At 40.8% G+C, this 22,916-nt stretch overlaps 2 protein-coding genes across 11 annotated transcripts in view; both read left to right on the top strand.

Moving 5' to 3' along the window:
* pparg (peroxisome proliferator-activated receptor gamma) overlaps positions 1-9,688 on the top strand; it is a 34,906-nt gene extending 25,218 nt beyond the window's left edge. For 6 of the 7 annotated variants that reach the window (XM_019892500.1, XM_019892499.1, XM_019892498.1 and 3 more), the window contains exons 4-9: positions 1,146-1,284; positions 3,173-3,372; positions 4,846-4,963; positions 5,171-5,355; positions 5,671-5,914; positions 8,056-8,303. In XM_019892500.1, coding sequence (XP_019748059.1) covers positions 1,146-1,284; positions 3,173-3,372; positions 4,846-4,963; positions 5,171-5,355; positions 5,671-5,914; positions 8,056-8,303 — 1,134 coding nt within the window. Of the gene's footprint in view, positions 1-1,145; positions 1,285-3,172; positions 3,373-4,845; positions 4,964-5,170; positions 5,356-5,670; positions 5,915-8,055 lie in introns of all 7 variants that reach the window. The other variant, XM_019892497.1, reaches the window with a different exon arrangement.
* A 3,492-nt stretch (positions 9,689-13,180) lies between these two features.
* terf2ip (telomeric repeat binding factor 2, interacting protein) lies at positions 13,181-20,855 on the top strand. Of its 4 annotated transcripts, none has more exons than XM_019892450.1 (9): positions 13,181-13,276; positions 14,211-14,440; positions 15,735-15,868; positions 16,013-16,230; positions 17,034-17,153; positions 17,625-18,270; positions 18,397-18,536; positions 18,942-19,289; positions 19,849-20,855. In XM_019892450.1, exons 1-9 carry the CDS (start codon positions 13,274-13,276, stop codon positions 20,068-20,070), a joined length of 2,061 nt encoding a protein of 686 aa, XP_019748009.1. In that variant the 5' UTR covers positions 13,181-13,273; the 3' UTR covers positions 20,071-20,855. The 4 variants fall into 4 exon arrangements, with proteins under 4 accessions (XP_019748009.1, XP_019748008.1, XP_019748010.1 ...); XM_019892449.1 differs by having other exon boundaries at positions 15,735-15,880; positions 18,397-18,528; positions 18,940-19,289; XM_019892451.1 differs by having other exon boundaries at positions 15,735-15,880; positions 18,999-19,289.
* Positions 20,856-22,916: the final 2,061 nt, after the last annotated feature.

The following is a 22,916-nucleotide window of genomic DNA, read 5'->3' as shown; positions in this document are numbered from 1 at the left end:
GAATGAAGAAAAGAGTCAAAAACCGTATTTTTTCCCCAAGATATGAAGTTTTTGACTTAAGATTTTTTGTTTTTATTATTCTTTTTTTATTTATTTATTTATTTTTTTAATGAATATTCATTTAATATTTCTTTTTTTCCATTTATGTATTCAAAGAAAGTAGCTCTCAAATAGTATTGGTTTTATGAATATCTGTTTAGAAATTCTAATTTATATTATATACATTTTTATATTTAAATTAATTTCAATTAAGATTGCCGATGGTGTTGTGGTATATTCGCCTAACTTTGGTGCAGGTACTGTGGGTTCACTTCCCATTTAAATGATGGTGTGAATGTAAATGTGAGTGGTTGTCTGTCTCCATGGGTGGCCTGTGAATGCCTGGCGACCAATCAAGGGTGTATTTTGCCAAGCACCCAAAGTCACCCAGTATCGTCTTTCGTCTCCCCGTGTATCTCAACAAGATCTGTGGTAAAAAAAAAAATGTGGGAATCTATGCCTTAGTCATTTCAGGACCTGACACACTTTTACTGTGAAAGTGTGGGTTACGTATCTCTGCCCTTGTGGTCATTGTCAGATGAAACACATGAAGTAAATGTGATTGATCTGGGTACGTCTGTGTTTTTTCATCCATGAGACATAGATTTTTCCGTTGCTATTAGCGCGGTACAGCTAACCTAGCAGAGTTTTTTGTATTTTACAGTTTCACTATAAAAGAATCGGATCCAAGTGTTGTTTGTTGTGTTCCGAGGCATAGTCTAAGGAAGAGTCATTGTTCTTAAGTCTCGAGGGGGACGGAGGAGGGGACTCACACAGATGTGGAGGTCAGCCAAGGAGGCAAACACTTTAATTGTTTTAAAATACAAAACATTCTTTATTAAGGCGGGGTTTCGGGCCCCCTTTAACTTCCTCCGCCTTTAAATAACGCATGTTATTGCTACCTGGAAGAATGAGGATGCCGTTTGATTGCAATATGGACCACCAGAAAGTATCATGATGGGTGGCATATTTCCTAAAATATAGTAGTGAAAAGTAAATGCCTCCCTCAATTCACCAGAAGGAAATGGGCACTAACTGTAATTTACTCCCTTCATAGACATTATTGTTTACACATTTATGAGTCAGTAATCCTTTGTTTCTTGCAGGGTTTCTTCAGGCGCACCATCAGGTTAAAGCTGGTGTACGATCACTGCGACCTCCACTGTCGCATTCACAAGAAGTCCCGCAACAAATGTCAGTACTGTCGCTTTCAGAAGTGCCTGAACGTTGGCATGTCACACAATGGTAAGATGACATCATCATGAGTTCCTAAAACATAACGATAAGATGACACTAATAATGGCGCTTGAGATTTGAGTTGAACAACTCATTAGCTTCTATTCAAGTTAGTTTTCATTCTTTTCTTAGCTTGGTTGAACTCAACTATAACACCGGTTAGCTTCGATTCCCGTTACCTTGGAACTTCCCAAAAGTAGATTCAAGTTAAGCATAACTTCAGTTATTTTATATTCCAGTTAATTTTTTTCTTCACTAAGCTTTGATTGAACTCGAATATAACAACACTTAGTTTCCATTCCAGTTAACCCGGACCTTATTTAGCTTTTATTAAAGTTGATTATATTTTTGTTAGCTTCTTTTCCACGTAGCTAGGACATTAGGCCTGATCAAGGCTCAAAACAACTCCAATTAGTTTTTATGCGTGTTAGTTAGATCATAATTTAGTGAAGAGTAAGATTAGACCACAACTGCCATTAGCTACTATTTTAGTTCGTTACACCTTACATAGCTTTGTTTAAATTTTATTCCAACAGTAGCTTCTTTTACAGTTAGCTTAACCTGTATTCCAGTTAACTAGGCCTACTTAGCCCCGATTCAAATTAATCACATTGGGAATCTGATGGATTTTCTGTAACTCCAAATAGCTTCAGTTTTGCTCGTTAGCCACTGAGCTTTATTTATGTATTTTTATTTAGGTGTCAAAAATCCAATTAGCTGCATTTGCTCATATTTTGTTTAAATTTATGTCTGATATGCAATCACCACTTATATCACACTCCCATGTGCTACTTGCTCTGTGTGCATATGTGTATTTTTATTTTGATTTATTCTAATGTGATGTAATTGTCAATAATTGACATGTAGGTTGCATAAACCTTCATTGATTTGCTTTGTCACTGTTGTGGGCTCATTGCCCAGTTGCTTGATTCATTCCAAAAGAAGTGGGGGGCGGGGTTGTTGATTCATATGATTACGGTGCGCTTTCACCTCCCATTCACATGAAACTGCTCGGACTTGAATGAAGGAATGTTTAATGACATTTCATTGTTGTACTAAATATGCATTGAGACCAGACTTTTAATTTCAATCCATCCATTTTCTATACCGCATTTGGGTATGTATGCCTTTTGGGTGAAAGAAGTTGGACAATTTATTTCCACATCTTCGATGAACCCAACATATAACATTGAATTTTAACTTGCATTGGTGGAAAAATACGCCACACTTCCAGTCGTAAATATATGCGCCACCGTGTAATCTCTGTGTACATAGAAAATGCAAAACAATCTGACACTGAGATATGTTTCGTAACATGACATTTGCATTATGTTTGCTGCCAGAAGTTTATCACCGTTCATTAATGACAATTACGACATTTCTCTTGCCTGCATGTGAAAAATCCTATGATTGTGTAAACATTGGCAGGGAAAGACAAGAAATAGGTTGTGTCATTCATTACCGGGAGCTTGTTATTTTTCAGTCAAAATACATTACCGTTGCCAAGGATTTCACACTCTCTAAATTTGTTTTAAAAAATCCAGTTGCAATTAGCAACAGAAAACTTGAACGGTATGTCAAGAATCAAATACCAATGCAGTAAAATCGGTTGGAGTCCATCATTTTGGGAATTGTTTTGGCCATTTCCATGTGGTGCTTTGAAAACAAACTACTCGTATATTTTCCAGTTACAAACATTTTCAACCTTAATTTGTGAAGCTTTTTTGACTAAGTTTTGGATCATTTCAAGGATTCACCACGAGGGACAGCGAGGGCGGTTTTCATTCAATTCAAAATTCAAATGTATAATGTTGAAATTTGAATCTGTCTGTCTGGCTTCTAACATGTTCCTGTGTTTTTGTTTTTGTTTTTTTTCTTTGCTCGTATCATTTCACAGCTATTCGTTTTGGCCGGATGCCCCAGGCGGAGAAAGAGAAACTGCTCGCCGAGTTCTCGTCAGACATGGAGCACATTCACCCGGAGGCGGCTGATCTGAGGGCCTTGGCCAAACATTTGTACGAAGCCTATCTCAAGTACTTCCCCCTTACCAAAGCCAAGGCCAGGGCCATCCTCTCTGGCAAGACCGGAGACAATGTGGTAAGCAGCGCTCTCAGTGTTTGCTACTTTTCTTTTACAGTAAAACCTAAAAGTCCCAAACAATCTGAATACCTCTGATATGACAGGATCTTAAAAAAAAATCCCACTGAGATCAATTATATTGGGAATGGCCAGTTCCAGAGTCCATTGAACCTTGGCCAGGCAATTTTTTAAGTCACATTTTAACAAACTCCTCAGAAAAACTTGGAAAAAAAGTGTAAAAAGTGACATTTCTAGATGATCCTAAAATCTTTACTGGTGAACTTAATTTGACCTTCTCTAAACTTTTAAATCAACATTTACAGCTGTTCAGTGTTTGAGTACTTTTTGTAGAACTTGCTGTTCTCAAAAACAAGCTGAATGGCAAAATTCAAAAACAGGTGTTTAATCCATGAATCAACTACTGGCTCAATTACAATTTGTATTTAGTCCTCTTCTTGATATTGTGAGACCAAAACGATGCCTTAAAATTAATCAAGAGAACCTCGCCATTGAGAAGTTTAATACAGGATGTTCTCAGACGAAAGTGGCCAAGTTTAGTGTCACATCATCATCATGAGTGTCTTGATACAGATTTTTGTGTCGTAGTCCTGACTATTGGGAATTCACATATAGTCACTTTGATTGAAAGATTTAATTTTGGGGCTTAGTAGCAGAGAGCCAAGAACAGCAGAAGGATTATCTCAAATTTGTCTCTGCCAAGTCGGCATGGTTCAAGGCTCGTCGGTTAGCTTGTTATGACTGTTCATGACAGTGATAGCCGCCAAATGCCTCGGAATCATGTTTGTTGCCGGGGAGTCTCGCTGTGCTTATTCCCTAAAACACGGTGCAACCAAGAGTGCCAAACTCAAAGCACCCCTGAAGTCGCAGGCCGAACACGATAAACTTCTTGAACACATTAACTTAACATTTTTGAACATTTTAATCAAAACAAAACTGTAGTATTCTGAATTGAATCAACTTAAATGACTTGGGCCATTTTCGTCCTGAAAATAAAACCAGGGTACTCCTCCTCGCTGCCATCGTTCAGGTTTGTGTGCTACTTATATGAGCAAATGCTGTTGGTCGGGCCACACTGGCTGAATGTCAGCGCTTGTTAACTTGGAGCGCTTGTTAACTTGGAGCCTCTCAGTCGCGTCACAGGTAGTACAACATCAAAACAAAAGACTGGGTGCGGGAGAAGTGTCTGCTCCGTTCTGTGGCCTCCCGTAGCCGCGCTTAAAGTTGTAGTTAATGAGTAGTGAGTGTCACACGAAGGCAGTCGGCTAAATTACCACTTTGATGCATCGATCTGCAGCTAGTCTCTAGCAACGTAAGCAAAAACACATTTCTGTAAGTGACAGATACGATAAACAGTAGAGATGACCGTTATTATTCGCTCGAGCCGGATATAATTGTGTGTTAATGTCATCGGGTCATCTGGAAATCTGCTTCTCACTCAAACATTCATCTTTACTCTCTCATGTCTCGCAGCCTTTTGTCATCCATGACATGAAGTCTCTAATGGAGGGAGAGCAGTTTATCAACTGCAGGCAGATGCCCATTCAAGAGCACCAGCAGCAGACGCCCGCCTCTTCCGCCACAAATGGAGGTGACTTGCCACACACCGGCTACAGCACCCCCACTTTGAAGATTGCATCTATCATAGCAAAGTGACAAAAAGGAAATACAACAAAACAAATAAGATTGAAACGAAAGCATATAGATGGCATTGAAAAACAACACGACGGTATTCCTTTGGGGAATGCCTTAAAATGATTTCGAAACCTACACCCAAACCTGCCGTTATCATTCACAGGTGCTCTTCTGGGGTCGGAGTTCAGCTTTGTGGGAATGACGAGTGTCACAGACCACGGAACGACCAACGCCGTCGAGCTGCGTTTCTTCCACAGCTGCCAGTCCCGCTCAGCTGAGGCTGTGAGGGAAGTGACAGAGTTTGCCAAAAGCATCCCGGGATTCGTCGATCTGGATCTCAATGATCAAGTGAGATGCAAACCTTCCTCTGGTATTTATTTGGTGTCCTTTTATATCTATTTGGGCCTCTCAGCTGCAGGAATATCCAACAGCATCCATAATATTTTTGCGATATAAAATGCTGCTGACGACTCTTGCTACCGTTCACTGTTCTCTCTGTACAATGTGGTACTGCTCTGCTGGTGTTTATTTAATTGCCAACTGCTTGTATCTTGACTATTGATACAAATTTTTACGACACACAAAACGTTGCAGCTGGAATTTCTCCAATGCGGGGCTAACACAAGCATCTTATTGGATTCTATTCTATTCTGTTCCTCCCAGGTGACGTTGCTCAAGTACGGCGTGATAGAGGTTCTCATTATCATGATGGCGCCCCTTATGAACAAAGACGGCACCCTGATCTCTTACGGCCAAATCTTCATGACGCGCGAGTTCCTCAAGAGTCTTCGGAAGCCCTTTTGCCACCTGCTGGAGCCCAAATTTGAGTTCTCAGTCAAGTTCAACACATTAGAGCTCGACGACAGCGACATGGCGCTCTTCCTGGCCGTCATTATTCTCAGCGGAGGTGAGGGCGCTCGGGATGTAATAGTGCAAGTGGAAGTCCTCCGACATGTTGAATTCATGAAAAAAAATAAGATGCAATGATTCAAGAGTCTAAAGTTTCTTATTACATTCACTTAAAAACGGTGTGTTGAATATACAAAATTTTATTTTGTCATGTGACTGCACCCAATAGAGTCATCTGGATTTAGATAATTTTTTAAGTAGTTTTATATCGGTAGTCTAAAAAATGATCTGAATCGAGATTATTTTATTTCGTAAATAAAATTGAGTAAATTGAACACGCCATTTATTTCAGTGTTGTATAAACATTTTGGGGTTTGATATTTTGGGGCTTTTTTGTCATTTTTTTTCCCCCTGAGGTTTTAAAATTGCATGTTGGGCCTGATCAAATGCTTTTGCGTGTTGCGTGTGGCCTTATGAGAGTCTCTGTAGTCTCAAATATTTACAGAAGGGTAGGGAAAAAGCAATTCTAGTCATCAAACAGTGGAACTCTTTCGTCACATTTTTTGATAGTAGGAAAATTTTGTTTAGTTGATAGATGTGTGGCCAGATGGCAACGTGTCCAGTCACTGCATTATTCCGTATGTTTGATTTTTGGGGCGTGAAAAGTAATGCAATTAAAAGAGCTGAGATTCAACAGCGCACAAACATCATAAATTATGGCTAACAGTTCTTTGGCTTGGACATTTGTCGGGCAAATCCAAATGATTTTGGGTAATGGTGCTGAACTCGAAAAGAAGGCAAGTCCGACATTTAAATCGCTTATTAACTTATATGGCTGTGATTAGCACCAGACATGAAGATAAATGGATTATTCAAAAAATAATCTGGTCATTTGTTTCATATAGACCAGTTATCCTTAGTGACCTTTATGATCCGGTGCCCCAATTGTTCATCATAATTGCCATTCACATGCCGTTTACAAAAATAAATAAATACTGTACTTTAAATGTAAAAATGTTTTCCAGTTAGTTTTATTCAGTTATTCATGGTAATTTCCACTGTAGACAACAGAAATCATCCACATAGACAAAATAAAAAGTGATCTCCCTTGGTCAGGCTCTGGTGGTTCTACAGCATGCAGGTCATATCAATGATGCAATGATCGCTCTCATAAGGTAGTCACGATAACCTCCGCTGTGCAAAATAACTAGATATAATCTACGGAGTCAAAAAACCAGTTCACTGCACACTCAGTCGCATGTCCGTGTCTAACAGTGAACACGATTGCTCCTCGCTCCATTTTTTCATGATAAACAGCATTTTACATCATATAAATATTCAATGATTCAAAATAATCCACACAGTCAAAAAAAAAAAAAGGCCATTGCACACTCAGTGACATGTACGTGCCTGACAATTTCTGTGTCTATGATAACCACCACTGAGCATGATATGGAATACGGAAAAATAATCCACAATCATAAAAGCACTGCACGGTGCATCACACAGGCAAGTAAAACGTACGGCTCCTCTTGCCAGTTATCCATGATAACTGCCACTTCACCTCGCATAATATATTAAAAAATAAATAAATAAATAAACACACATAGACAAAAAAAGAACCACATGCTCCATGACATATGTTTGACAATTAATGTGCCTATCGCCAGTTTTTCATGACAACCGCCACCATACACAATAGAAATAAATAAAAGACTTGAAATCATCTACAGTCAAAAAAAAAAAAAAAAGGGAACATCACGCTTTGTCACGCAAAATTGTCTCGTGCACAACCCAAGACTCTTCTTTTTAAAAAGACTGGATTATTCCTTCTTTAAACCAAGTCTGTTTATGTCATATAACTGCTATTGTTTTCCTCCTCCTTCCCATCTTACGTTGGATTTAATGTTTCAAGGAAAAAGCCATGTAAAGTTTATCCTGTAATGCGCTAAACGCAGGTCTCCTGCAAACTACTAACTTTGGGTCGCGCCCTAAAATGATAGCAGTGGGAGTAGTTCATGTTAATTTATGTCCTGCATATGTCAATGTTATGGCAGTATGTGCTATTTTTATGTACATTAGGGGCCAGGGAGGAATTACATATTTAGCTGACAACGTAGAACCTAAGCAGCGTTGCTTTCTGTACTGATTTCCAACCCCCGCGTGACCATTGGTCTGTCTCGCTGTACTGTCCCCCAGACCGCCCGGGCCTGCTGAACGTCAAGCCCATCGAGCAGCTCCAGGAGACGGTGCTGCACTCACTGGAACTGCAGCTCAAAGTCAGCCACCCGGACTCCCTGCAGCTGTTTGCCAAACTGCTCCAGAAGATGACCGACCTGCGACAGATCGTCACCGATCACGTGCACCTCATTCAGCTGCTCAAAAAGACCGAGGTTGATATGTTGCTGCACCCGCTGCTGCAGGAGATCATGAAGGACTTGTATTAGAAATGAGACCACAGCGGACAGGCGAGGAGGTTGCAACAAGTGGCAATTGAGAAAGAGACGAGGAGGAATGGGAAGGACTGTTCCCGCCTCGTCTAGACTGTGTACAGTCATCCCTCACATGGTTCCGGCTTGCAAAGCCACAGCGTGCAGTTCGGATTCTGACCCGAGAGAGTTCTGATTGGCAGGATGGCCAGACTTGCGCCTGGAAGGGCGAATGTAACTGTGAACGCCACGCAACGTGTTTGTTTGCGTGCGGCTTATCTACGTGCTTTCACGCACACACGCAAAGCATGAGAATGTCCAGGATGTTCAGCGATGTCACGGGATCAAATACATAACTCACCTGTTCCCATTCCCACCAAGGCAAGCTGAAAGGTGCCATCTTGTCAGCTTCATCTGAACGACGAGACAATCAGATTGGTTGCTGTCGCATATTTTCTGTGTCGGCTGTCAAGGAACAATCAAGATGAACGTGACACTATTGTGCCTTTGCGCTGTACATTAAGTACTAAGTATTAAGTATTAAGCACAGAGTACAGTGGAACCTTCATGGTTGCTCTCATTTCAAAACCATCATTTTATAGTGAAAAAAACTCAAGTACCTGTCTCTAAAAATACGTCTTATATTATAAAATATGTTTATAATTACCTCTATGGTCACACTCTACAGTATTGTACTATATAAAAGCATACAGTAGTAACATCATCAAATTGAATATAAAGCGTTAAACAGTATTTACAATCCCAATTTCATACTTGGCCACCAGGGGCAAGAAAATCCATACAGTGGTGCTTTGCGATACAAGTGACTCAACTCACAAGTTTTTCACATGGCGACACGCAAGGTTGGCATGCGCCCAACATTTTTCAGAAGATTCATCCGAGATTAGAGGGGTTGGCAAATTGATTTCAAAGTGCTAACTAACAGCAATCAACCAGCCAGTGGGGAAAGCTGCCCTGTTACTTCCTTGGTGGCTGATACATAAGCTCTTCCAAATTTGGGCAAGGTTGCACCGGGTGCTGTTGTCTGCGCACTCTGACTCGTGGCGAACTCCAAGAAAACTAAGTGCAATGTGAAATGGCCTTTTAGGTTGAACTGGAGTCCCATGAGATTTGCACAAGATGACCGCTTGAACTCTTTTGTTTGACATTTGGGGTTTCAACTTTGGAGGTTCCACTGTACATTTGTATTAAACATATTGTGAGTACTTCCAATTGGTTATTATCTTTGTATGGATGCAGTTGTTTGTTCTAATTATTTTGACTCACGTGTCAATGCAGCAGTGCCTTATCAATCGATCGTTGTGATGTTTTCTTGAAAATAGAAACACAGATAAAGGGATCTGATTGGTCGCTGTAAATAAATCAAGATATTTTCTAACTTCTGCACATGCGTCTCCTGTGGAACATTGCAAAAGAGGAGAAAAAAAACATTTCCATAGAGAGCTTCTCTAAGAGCTTCAAATCTTGGAAGTGTGTTTTACGGCGGTGACATCAGCGCCGCTGAGCAAACGCACCTACCCCCCCCCCCCACACACACACACACCCTGTTGGTGTGATTGCAACACTCCTTTTTTTGTGGAGTTCAAAACTCCATTCAGATGTTTACGTCATCACCCCCGTTTTGTTCTGCTGGTTTTAATGCGTCATCTGAAGAGGTGAGGTGCTCGTGTTTGGGGTGGATCACATGAATGCCGTCAGGGTCATACTGAGGACGTTCACATTAAGCTGTGAGGTCATTCCAACAAGACCACACACCAATGAGTTGACACAGACCCTTATCATTATATATATACCATGTTCCATTAAAAGACTATATTAACATGCCCTCAACACATTCAAGCGTACTGCTCTTAAGTGAGGTGAGTCTACTCTATACATCCAGCTTTTAAATCTTTGTAACTCTCATACCAAATACGAGGAGAAGGGTAGAGGCCCTAAAATTGGACCGTGAGGAATCCCATAAGAGAAAATAAAGATAAATTACAATAAAAGGACTCACTTAGATGACGTGTGATGATAGAAAGACACATTGAATCTGTGCATTACACCTTTTAAAATGTTGATATCAAATACATTTAAAAGGTGGCCAACCCTTATTTAGAAATCCTACATGTAAATGAATTACTGTAAAATAAAATGCACGACGCATCAGAGGAATAGTATTAAAGAAGAAAAAGTAATAAGACAAAGTAATAGAAAGTAAATGACTCACCCTTTGACGTGATATGGAAGGAAGGTGAGCCGACGACTTACTGATGTTGCAATACTTTCCATTTCCTGTTTGGTACTCATCACCGCATTTTCCCACCTTTCATCATTTTATTAAGCTACAGTAAATGACAAGGTCAAAATATATTGTAGAGGTCCAATGAATACCTCTTTCGTGTCGGCTCTCGTTGGATTACATTTATGGGAATGAAGACTGAAGAATTCCATCGCCCTCCTGTTTGACGCTCATTTTATTCCCAAGTGCTGATGTTTGATGTGTGTCATTTTGTGCCAAACAGTAGTTTTTCTTTTTTTTTTTTCCGGAGGAGCGCTTTCAAGCTGTCACATGGGAGAGAAGATGGCGGCGTGAGAAAGCAGCATAGAGGAAAATAACCCTTTGGAATTGGCAGGAGAGGACGGGGGATTCACGCTCGAGGGGCCGGATGGTCCTCTCGGATGGAGGAGGATGATGATGGTGATGGTGGTGGTGGTTCTATAAATGCGTCGACTCAGCATATCCTCACTTTGTTACAACTTGGTCTCTACTGACCGAGCGCTGCCAAGATTCCTGAAGGGCAATGTGCCAAATCATCTCCGCGCCATCCATCTCCGTCCCGCTCCAAAGATAGAGTGGAAGATTTAGCCCAGGAAGTTCCGTCAGAAAGAAAAGGCAGCTTTTGCTTTAACGCAGCCTTTTGTTTTAGTGTCAAAAAGGAATTCCACTCCTTTGTTTTGCAAGTCTCATTCCTGAAATAATACACCTGTCACCGGGCCTCTGAACACAGTTTCTTTTGGCCTTTGCATGGAAACCCACAGGAATTCCTCCAAGCCCCTTTATGGTTTAATACAACCACCAAGATAACAAGTAAAAAAAAAAAAAAAAAAAAAAACACACAAGTCAAAGTGTCTCAACTTTGTGTGTGAGTACTCTTGGGTAGCTGGTCAATTCTTAACAGCCATAAAATCATAAAAAGAGGAACTAAATACTGCTCAGTGAACCCCAATTTATCGCAGGAGTTACGTTCCAGACCCTCCCACACATAAGAAAAAAAAATACTGGCCCATTTTGCAACATTTTATCTCATACATGTATAACAAGAATGTGACCACTGGTTAATCAGACTATATAAACTTCATGTTTTGATTTCCTTCAGCACAGAATCAGAACTGGTAGGCCACGGTTCTGCCATCTTTTTTACCCTCCTCAATGAACAAGCAAGTAGCCTGTTTGTAAAAAACATATGACAAACCTAAAAAAAAATGTCCCTCCATGATTTTGACACTTTGGTTTGAAAATGTATTTTCTTGTTTCACTGTTTTGCTTTTCTTTAGAATCAAAACTGGTAGCCTGCTAACAAGCAAACTAACACAAATATGGTGCACCTCTTTTGTCACTTGATTGTATTTTTACATCCAGCTAGTTGAGTCACCACAAAATAAAAAATACGATACGGTCTGTTGACGTCATCCTCCATGAACCAAAAAGTAAGCTCGCTAACAGACAGCGGAGCTAAGAAATACACTAACCACACTCACACAAAATTTAAACGACCAGTGGGTAGGCAGATATGCTGGGCAAAGTTCCAGAGTTAAGCGACCAAAGCACTATCATGTCAAAGGCAAACGGTAAGCAGAGCTGCAGTGCAAACGCAGATTTGCCGAAATACTGGTATGTAAAATTTACCTTTCCGAGGCGGGCATAGGGGGATTCGTGTTTGACGATGGCATGAGCTGCATCGCTACTTGCCTTGTTTTCCACACTCATGGATCTGTGTTTTTTTTCTTTTTTTAAACGTTTCTTTGACGGACGTTTAAATGTGTTTGCTGTTCAGAAAAGTGGTGTCATATCTCCCTCTGCAGGAGTAGTTAATTATGTTTTTCAGAGCCAAACTTAACACTGACTTCGTACTCTGTTGATGGACAGAGGCAAATAACAATGTGGACAGAATAAGGCTGGTCAACAAAGTAAGCCAACACGTTCAAGTCGTTGCACATATCATTTATTTATTTTTTTAATAAATGATAGAAACATTCGATCGATGGTGGTCGTATTGTTTTAGCTGCTCTGATTCGAAATGAGGGAGCGACAGACAACAGAGGCCAATAATAATATTGCTTTGAGGCTAGTGAAAGAGGCAAGGCAGTGGGGGTGATGTAGTTCACGCGCACACACACACACACACACACACACACACACACACACACACACACACACACACACACACACACACACACACACACACACACACACACACACACACGCGCGCACACACACACACACACACACACACACACACACACACACACGCGCGCACACACGCACACACGCACACTTCTGTTCCCATCGTCACGGCCACGTCACAAAGGCTTTGACATTGAGTTGACGTGTATATTAAAGGCACTATAGAAATGCCTTGCCTTAATGTCTGTATTAATACCACCCAATTCACATATGGACATTTAAAGAAAACGTCCCCCCCCCCCAAAAAAAAAATGCATTTCATGTTCCTGCTTATTCACCTATTTATCTACTTTGGGGAAAACATTAGGCTAAGAATGCAAGTTTGGAACAATGGGCGAGAGTTCACTCATTTAAAATAGTTAATGTTGTATCCAAGAAAATACGTTAGGGGGCAGTAATGATGCTTCAACCGCATACCAAGCGCAAAAGCAAAAAGAAGAAACGAAAGCAGTCGGCACACCCGGAAGTCTGTTTTGTTATGGTCCTGTAGAGCGGGAAGCACGATCGCATAGACGGCATGGTAAGTTTGTAAAATAAACTAAAGAAATACAGATTCAGCAAGATGTAAGATTATTTTTGTTCAACTCAGTTGACAGTAGATATATACGTTAAACAGGTGAAATTTGTTTCGTCGCGTGTCAACGAAATGTAGGTTCTTTGAAGCGAATTTGGCGTCGAAAACGTCATCCCAAATTGGTCTAACGTCTGTTTGAGCTCGCCTTTTGTAGTCAAGGAGGAAAAAACAAAAAAATTAAAAATAGGCGAGGCGATAATGTGGTGCCCTTCTGTACCAACAATGACTATCTTGCCAATATTTACTCCAAGATGTACTTACTATACTCATTGTGAGTTGTGGGGCCTCTTTTGCTGCTGTACTGAGTATAGTTGCAGGACTTTTTCAAATAAATACTATGCGTCGTTGCTGACAGGCAAAATTCTAACATCTTCAAAAGCACTTTTCAGTAAAGTGGCCTACATTTTATCAAGCATTTGAACGTTTTTGCAAACTTTGCCACTGAAAAATGTTTACTCCACTTGGTAGTTCCACCATCATACGCATCAATGATACGTAGACATGTAGATTGCATTTTTCATGTATACACAATATAAATAAATTAGTTTAAAAAAATAAATAAATTGTTAAAAATATATGTACTTAGTGTGAAGTTGGTGTGTGTGAAATTGGGGTCGTGTTCTGTTGAACACAAAGTTGTTATACTCGCAGGAATTGAGGAAAGACACACACGAAGATTAACTTCAACTGTGCTGATTCTTTCTTGTTACCATGACTCATACTCGGACCTTCATAAGCATTTAATTGTCCTGACTGTCACTGCGTCACTGGCATGGACAGCAATCATTTTCACAACAGCTAAGTAAAAGTGATTGGCAATCACTGGTCTACAGCATAATACCACCTGAGCTTCTTCATTTGGCTGTTTGTGTTTCCTAAGATGGCGTCCAAAGGGCAAGACGTCACCCAGTGCAACATCTCGCCGGTTCTCTTCATGACTGTGGAAGGAGAGCCCATGTCCTTCTATTTGCGCCCGGGCCCCATCAAGAAAGAGCTCCAGCCTCTCATCACAGCTGGGGGAGGCACCATGTGCAATGTCCAGAAGCCTGGATCCATTTTGCTTATTGACCCTGAGGAAAAAGGTGCGGTTAATGAGAGCACAGCACATCGGTAAGTATACAGTGATTGTGAAAAGTCACACCCCTGTTCCAATGGCAGGTTTTTGTGATACAGTATACAGGCCATAAAATAAGAACAAAATAAATGTTTTTCACCTGAAGGTGATTTGTAATCTGAAAACCTCAACTAAAAATAATAAATAGAAATAATCTTTCTAATATGAATATGGTCATGCAGCGCTGCCAACTCTTCCGGATTGCCCGTATTTTGTTCCGGTAATGTCTGATTGCAACCTCATAATGGTCGCAATTTACAATGTTAACAGATATTTAAAAAAAAAAGGAAGAGGTCACTTTGCACAAAAAGGTTGAAAACGAGCAGAAATACTTGGTAGATAATTGCAACCAATGCTTCCGCCAGTGGCCCCAGGACAAAAACTGTGGAAGATATGCAGAACCTAGCACACGAGTACGAGGTTAGCTGAAAACTAATGAATTGAGGCTCATCCCGATTGCTGCTAGTTTCAATCAATCAATGCACAGACACGATTTTTGGGCTAACAACAACTTGTATCCGTTACTGAATGGCAAATTATATATACCGTATATATCCTTAACGTTGCTGTTTGTGCTTTGCACATTCCCTGGTACACTTGGTATTGACTTGTGAAGAATGGGGAACAAAATGAAAGAACCAAATTTTCTTTCTAACAACTCTGAGGAAGAATGTTTCAGAAAATGGATGGATGTATTATAGTTAGAGCATAGAGCAGAAGAAAGTCCGATGTGAAGGAAAAATATTTTTGCTTTAATTTTATGACTACACTCTAATGGTTGTTGCAATAAATATGTAAAATAAAAAATATTGAGTTCCAGTAATGATTATGTTGTGTAATTGATGTTTTGCAGTTTCTTTTTTTTTTTTTTTTTTAATCCTATTACAAAATATACAACAGTAACGGGGGCTTGACAAAAAGTTGAAACTTTTGAAATTCAGACTCAATGTTCTGGAAGTGAATTCCAATAGGTCGGTAGCTTTGCGCATTGGGTGTTTTTTTACCCATGGCAGCATCATTACGCTTACAATGCATTTTAAAAAAAAACAGCCATTTATTTTTGAGGGTTATGTTGGAAAATCAGTTTGAAATGATGTTAACGTGTTGTGGGATCATAGTTTGTGGTGGACACTATTTTTACAGGCAATTGTGAACATTTCAGGGGGGATTCATTTACTATTTGTGAATGTTTGCTATTTGTGACAGGTCTTGGTTCACTCACTCCCAAGGATAAAGATGTTTCACAAACCTTTATTCGCTGTTACCGGCACTGTGTGTGTTTTATTTTAGGTACGTGTCGATGCAGTACATCCACGACTGTGTGGAGAAAGACGAGCAGCTGAACCTCGACGACTACAGAATGAAAGCCGGAACAGGCCAAAAGCATTCTCCAAAATTTAACGAGGGCAAGAGAATGTCTCCCGGTAATTCAGGAGGTATACGCCAAATGCTAACCACAAACTTGTTAAAAAGAAAAAAAAAACGGCCTTACATAATGCTCATGTCACAAACGCCTGAACGACACAGCATGGCGCATCCCGCGATCAAATCCGTTTGCTTCCCATCAGGCAGGCAGGCGTACAACCCCGGCGAAGACGCCGCTATTCTGAAATACGTCCACCTGCGAAAGTCAGAAGTTAAAGGCAACCGTCTCTGGCAGCAGATGGAAAAAGAGCGCGTAACCACTCACAGTTGGCAGTCAATGAAAGCCCGTTACAAAGATTACCTGGTTCACAAACACACCGAAGACGTCGGGGTGGAAGAAGCAGCCGGAGAAGACGCGCAGGTTATTTCAACACACTGTCCTCTTCACTCTTACCAACAGAGAGCGGCAAAGCACTACACTCAGACTTGGCCCTGGAAGGCATGTCGATAAGACTTACTCTATATACATCAATAAGTATGACCATCTCTGTGCTGCTGCATTGCAGTCAAGGAACGCCTACTACACAGCGTTCACTTTACTTATAATACTGCTATGTTGCAGCATATTTTTGTTTGTGCTTTACATAGCGCTGACGTTGGGCTGAATCCTTGCACCTCCAAAAGCATCACTTTTTAAAACACCCCAAAATCGCATTGCATCGTCAAAAAGAGCAAGTCATTTTGTACAGTTTGGAGTGGTCAATAATTTGTAAGAAAAAGAGCACACACACATACGGACTGACCAATAATATAGATTTGTAGGGAAAACAAAACACATTTACCACATTTTGACAATGTTTCGGCCTGACGCCAGCGACACGGTGTACTTAAAATGTCATTCAATTTATTTTGATTACCTACACAGCTGCTTTGATATGACTTTTGTACTCTATGCTAAATACACATTTGTGTCCACTTTGAATCCAGATGCTGTAAAACTAAAACAACTTTATTTAAAGCACCTGAATTTGAATGTCTTTGGCTGCATTATGATAAGTGAAAGCCCTTTAAAGTACTGTAATTAAGAATATGTCCACTTGTGTCAAGTTCTAATTACGGCACAGCATATGTCCGGCCATTGGGCCCATACATTTTTTTCAAACTGTGGCAATTTTCATGATGTAGTTGAATAGCCCTGCAATATGGTGTCTTATGTGGGTGCAGGACAACGAAAAAGCTGAAGTGACAGACAGACTCGACTTTGAAGACGAAGCTGCTGATCCTCAGACGGACTCGAAGCCACAAGACCCTCCATCGCCTAACTCGGCTGATGGTCAAACACAGGTATGGTCACCACATTCACAGCCCTAACTGATTGAGCGATACCTCCTTATCTTGAAGAGTTTTTACGCGGCTAGAGAATGTTCTTCCTTCTTTTTTATAAGTCCTTGATCCTGTGTAATCAAGCATGTCATAGTTTTTTTCTATTATTATTTTTCACCATTTTATTAGTTTCTACTATCCACAGTGGCTGTTATTAAGAATTACTGTTAAAAAACAATCACATTATTAATCGTCTGACAAGTTTACATTAGCCAAGCATGTCAGGGGGCGTGGTATTCCAATCCTGAGTGTGCATTAAAACACTTGCACTTGCCATACATACTGGACTCAAGGTGTGAAGTAGACTCAAACACGGTTGAAATGAGCACAACTTTGAAGGGATTCTTTCGGGACAGCTTTTATCTATACTCAATTCTACACACTAGACGTTTCTAGGAATCTTCATGAATGCGGTCCCTTTCGTGTCTACAGATTGACCTGCTCCCTGTCGCTGAAAAAGGATCTTCGGGTGATGCCCAAGCTCAAATGTCCAACCCTCTCCAGCAAGAGGAGAAAATATTGAACCCGCCACAGGATGAAATCGAACCAGCAATGATTGCTGAATCTGAAATGTGCGACGCTTTGGAGACTGAGGAGAGCACCAAACCAGAAACAGACCAGCCACCCGCAAACACCTCGCCTCAGAGTGAAAAAGCACCTGAAAGCACAGAACCAGCCCAAAAAGAGCCCCAAAGCAATGGCTCGACAAGTGATGATGACGTGCAGCCTTTGTGTGTGCGTCGCCGCTCAGTGCGCAAACGGTTAGAAGAGTCTGAGGAAGAGGAAGCAACATACACCAGAAAGCTCCCCTCGTTAACATCCTCATCGTCGTCAAGAACTTCAGTCAGGCAACTGTCGTCCTCCCCTCCTACTCCCATGAGAACCAGGTCAGCCTCGTCTTCTCTTCCAGAAGAGACCGGAGAGCATGAGCCGCCTCCCAAGAGAGCAAAAGAAGAGACCGAAGCTGCCGAAGAGTACGAAACAGCCGTAGAAAAAGAAGAAGCAGAGATTCGACAAGAGGATGCCGTGCAGTCTGCTGCCTCACCACAAGCAGGTCCTGCTCATGTCAACCAGCCGAGTAAGACTCTCTGAAAACCGGATAACCGTAACCCTTGTTTGAGTAATACATACTGTAGCAACATTTGAAGCAGGACTAAATGCGAGTTCTTAGCTTGAATTTATTTTTTCATTTTCTTGTTTTCAGATGAGTCTGAGCCACAGCGAGCAGAGAGGAAGAAGAAGAAGAGCAGGAGGAAGCTGGGAATAATTGAGAGGGCCGCAAAGGAGTTTTTGAGGAGCTCCAGCTCCACTTCAGTCTCGAGCGACAGCGACAGTGCCAGTGAGGTAAATAGATAGATGTACTTTATACAACTTTGGGGAGGTTTAACGGCACATTGATAATACTAACTTACACGTTCAGCACAGTTGAGCCAAAGATTCGTTTTTCTTTGTTGACATTGCACAAATGTCGATTTTTTTTGGGGGGGCTGTCCAGTGCCAAAAATATAAATGTATGTACTTGAGTCATCTTCAGGGGATATCAAACAGCACTTTCATAATGTGACTGCCAAGTTAAGAACAGTTTAGCCCAAAATGCACTTTTCTTTGTTTACATGATACAAGTTGGTTAACAAAATGCTGTTTTGTTAGGTAGTCAAGTCCTTGTTAATTTTCAGAAAATATGTTCGGTGCAATAAACAGCCATAAAAAGGACAATGTTTTGCCATCAATGTGAACCGGACTCATTAGCACTGGGATGATCCACTTGGGCCAAGAAGAATCACAAGTCCTCTCACCATCCCTCAGTCTGTTGAGGATATTTTCGAAACAGCGTCCGAAACCCCCCTGGTGGAACCATTGGCCTCCGTGGCCATCTCTACAGCCCGGGCCGATCCGCGCCTTCCTGAACGAGAACCCGGCGAACAGAAGACCCCGCCAGAGGGCCGTCTGTCTCCGCGACCAAGCAGCGCTCTCGGAGTGGCATCCAAAGTCCAAGTTGGTGGCAAGTCCCCGGAAAAAGACGTCATCCCTCCAGAGCGTGCCCAATTTGAGGAGGACAAGCGTTGTATCAGAGAACTGATGAAGCAGACAAACCAGGTGTGCCGTATCAAGTATGGTTGTTTCTTTGACACAGTGTTGCCCTTCTTATAACTGTAAAGTCACGGCCACTACGCCATGTTCCAAATTGTTCTGCAAATTACGGCTTTCTCAGATTTTTATAAATGTTCTTTGCGTGACAACGTACCATGTGACTCCGCAAGAAATGTCTCTGCATCATGGGCTGCTTTAGGCAAAAATGGAGAAAAACTTACGTGCAGTCCCCCATCCTGTCCATATGATTAACCCTCCTGAGAAACTTTGAAGTCTCCTTAAGCAAAATGTCTGTGAGGGGTGGAGGCATTAGCAAAAGATCTGATGGAGATGGAGGCAGTTGATACCCAAACAGCCTCTTTGGAAGGCTTTTCTGATATCCTGTAAATAAATTGCAGCAGAGACTTTGCAAAAACTCAAGTTCAATGGATAAAGACTTGGAAAGCTGCTCTCAAATAACAGCTCCTATGTTAAAATGTAACTTGGTCTGTCCAGATGGTTTTGATCGAAATATTTTGATTTCACCAAACACAACCTCCTAATGATTTGATAATGTACCTGCTAGGATTTGGTGTCCGTGGTTAAAGCCTTGCTGAAGACCAGCGGTGACCTCTCCGCCGCCTCGCGCCTGCTTTCTGATCCCATGTCCTTCTGCGCACCGCTTTGGGACCGGCAAGATGACCGCTTACTGCTGTCGGCCGACTCTGCTGCCCTCCAGCGGCTCCAGAGGAAACACGGTGAAGCTGCCGTGGCCAAGCGGATGATGTTCCTCAAGGTAGAGCGGTGAAAATGGGGAATGTTACTGTTTTTGTTTGGGTTTTTTTTTTTTTTTTTTTTTGCATTCCCGATCTGTTTGACATTTCATCAGAATTGTTTACTTGACTGTTTTAAAGCGGTTTTATTAAATCATTAAATACTCTTCATCAAACCATAACTTTGTACTACTTTTGTCTCTTTAACATGGTGGGATAATTTTTACTCATTTAAGGGGGGGGACGGTTACCCTCACCACAAATGCCACTCTGTGACCATATGCTTAGCAAACACATTCCTGTTCCCTCTCCATGTCTCCAAAGGTAGTACATAGTAATGGGGGAAATAAAGCTTCAAATGTGCTTCATGAACCAATTGTTTTTTTTTTCACTTGTCCAGATGGTGGTGTTAGTTTAAACAAAGGGCAAATGGCAAGTCAATGTACTTTCACACCAATGTTGAGCAGACAGTGTCATCTCGAGGAGTCAAAAAAATTCAACTGGTAACATGAAGCAAATTGGAAGCTTCATTTTCTGTCACTAGTCGGAGTAGTTTTAGATTACTTTTTTTGTATTTTGGAACAGCAGTTAGTTCTCTGTGTTGTATTCCAGTCAGGAATATTAGAATGTTCATTAAAACATCAACTGTACAGTCAATGTTTCCAATGAGGAAGCCATTTTACACACACATAGGACAAGAGTTCAAGAATTTTACCCCCTCACTCTTTATTCAGTTTACAATGACTACATTCATTATTTCTGCCCCAGACCCACATGAATATGTTAATACTCCTTTTAATAAAGAAGAAAAAAAAAAAACCAAAAAAAATAATAATAATACACATGGATGGAAACAAAGTTGAACACCGAGATGTTCCCTCACAAGGCCAATAATGCAACTTTTACCACCTCCTGCATCATAGAGGTCATTCAAAGGAGATACTACTTAAAAACAAGCTGATGGGCACACACACTAACAACCATTTTTAAAAAGTCTAGTATAAAAAACCTTTTTTAGTATGAAATATTCACATCCTTGCACGTCGTTAACGCAAGCACTCATCCCTGCTTTTGAACGTTTAAACAGTGACACATTTCCACAGCTTTGATGCGAAACTCATGAAGCAACAGCCTTATTACGAAAGAGGCTGATTTTCAATTGAACATAAAAAACTAAATAAAATGCATCAGATTTATAACGTACTCATAAATGAATACATCAACATATACAATACGTATATGATGTACAGTGTATATACCGCAAGTGATGCGCACTCCCGTTTCAACATAATCCATGGTAGTTATCTCCATAGGTGACTTACATTTTGTCACATTATGGCAAAAGTAAATGAATACAATAAAAATGTTGCAAATCTATGATAAGCATCGATGCCATTTTGATTAAAACAGCACAAGTTTCTAAAATAGGCTACAAAATAAATACTCCTTTCTCCCCAACACAAACACGCTGGGAAAAGAGTATTTTGTTTCCATTCTGCTTAATTGGAAGATATTTCAGTTCATACACGAGAATACAAACAGGCCATGGAAAAAATATATCTGTCCCCAAGTGTCGTTTCACCTTCAAGCTAAATTAATGGCGTAAGCACCGAAAAATAATAAAAGTGATGTAACGTATTGTGGAATCTCGAAAGAAGAACACGACGAAGGTTGCACAGTCTGGAATTCAGTTACCGGTATGTCAAACCAGACTCCGAAAATTGGAGCAGTTTTGCTTTTCGTCCTGTGTGGTTAACTTGTCTTTCTACTTGAATAACAGCTTAAATTTGGCAATGACAACAAGGAGGTCAACCATCTTCAAATAACACGTGATTGTGTTCCACTTTTTGGAGGGTCCACTGTTTTAGCTAAAAGGCCTCTGGGGTATGCAATGTACTGTACACACAAACTCTTGACATTGCAATGGAATAAAACACAAGAATAAAACAACATGAAGGCGATTTTGGACGGGACCGCTTGAAATATGTCCTTTGGTTTTTGCATTGGAGGTTCAAGGGCTTTGTTTGGCTTGAATCATCTTCTGAATTTGTGTCATGGGGGGATGTTTTCCTTTTGGAATTATGTATAAGTGTGCTGCGCACAAGGCTGGACAGGCTTTTTACATCAGGATGCAAACAATGTGCTTCCTATTTGCATGAAAAAGGAAAAAATGCTTTAACTGCTACTGAAAGACACACACAGACAAACCTGAAGAAAAGCATTATGCGCTGTAGAAAAACACCTGCATCGGTTAGAAGGCTAATCGTATTGGTTTTTAGGAGAGAAAAAGAAAAGAAGCTCATCTATATGCAAGGCCAGCTCTATTGCATAGAACTTCTGTAGTGCACTGATGCATGAAAACAAAAGATAAAAAAGGCTGTGCTCTTTCCCCTCATTTCAGCAGCAAAACATCCCGGCAATAACAATCGTAACTAACTTCCATGATTAGAACATCCCAAATATGTCTCTCACCGGCGACATGTGGTGGATCTTTTTTGGCCTCCGATGCAAGTGGACTGTAACGTCTAAAAGTGGATTATATCGGTTGGCGATACGTCCTCAAATTTCCAGAGGTGGGATGAGTTCACACATGCCGTAAATCTTAACATTCATGTCTCAAGCAGGTCTTAAGTCATTTTGTAATTGAGTCTCAAGTCTGTTTAGTTTTTAAGTCATCAAAACGGTAACTAGAGTCGACTCAAATCTTCCACCGCTACCAAGTTGATACGTTTTTGGATTTTTATTGAATTACTTTTTTTGTTGTGCTTTAGCCCTGACATGACACTTTCAGGTTTCAAATCACTTCCATAACTTTAGGCCTGGCTTTCCTTCTTTCAGTACAAAATGGTGGCGGCTGCTCAGGGACGCTGTGACACTAAAC

The sequence above is a fragment of the Hippocampus comes genome, unplaced genomic scaffold (genome assembly GCF_001891065.2).
Source record: "Hippocampus comes isolate QL1 unplaced genomic scaffold, H_comes_QL1_v1.1 scaffold137, whole genome shotgun sequence".
NCBI lineage: Eukaryota > Metazoa > Chordata > Actinopteri > Syngnathiformes > Syngnathidae > Hippocampus > Hippocampus comes.
This window is presented reverse-complemented; position numbering and strand designations above follow the sequence as displayed.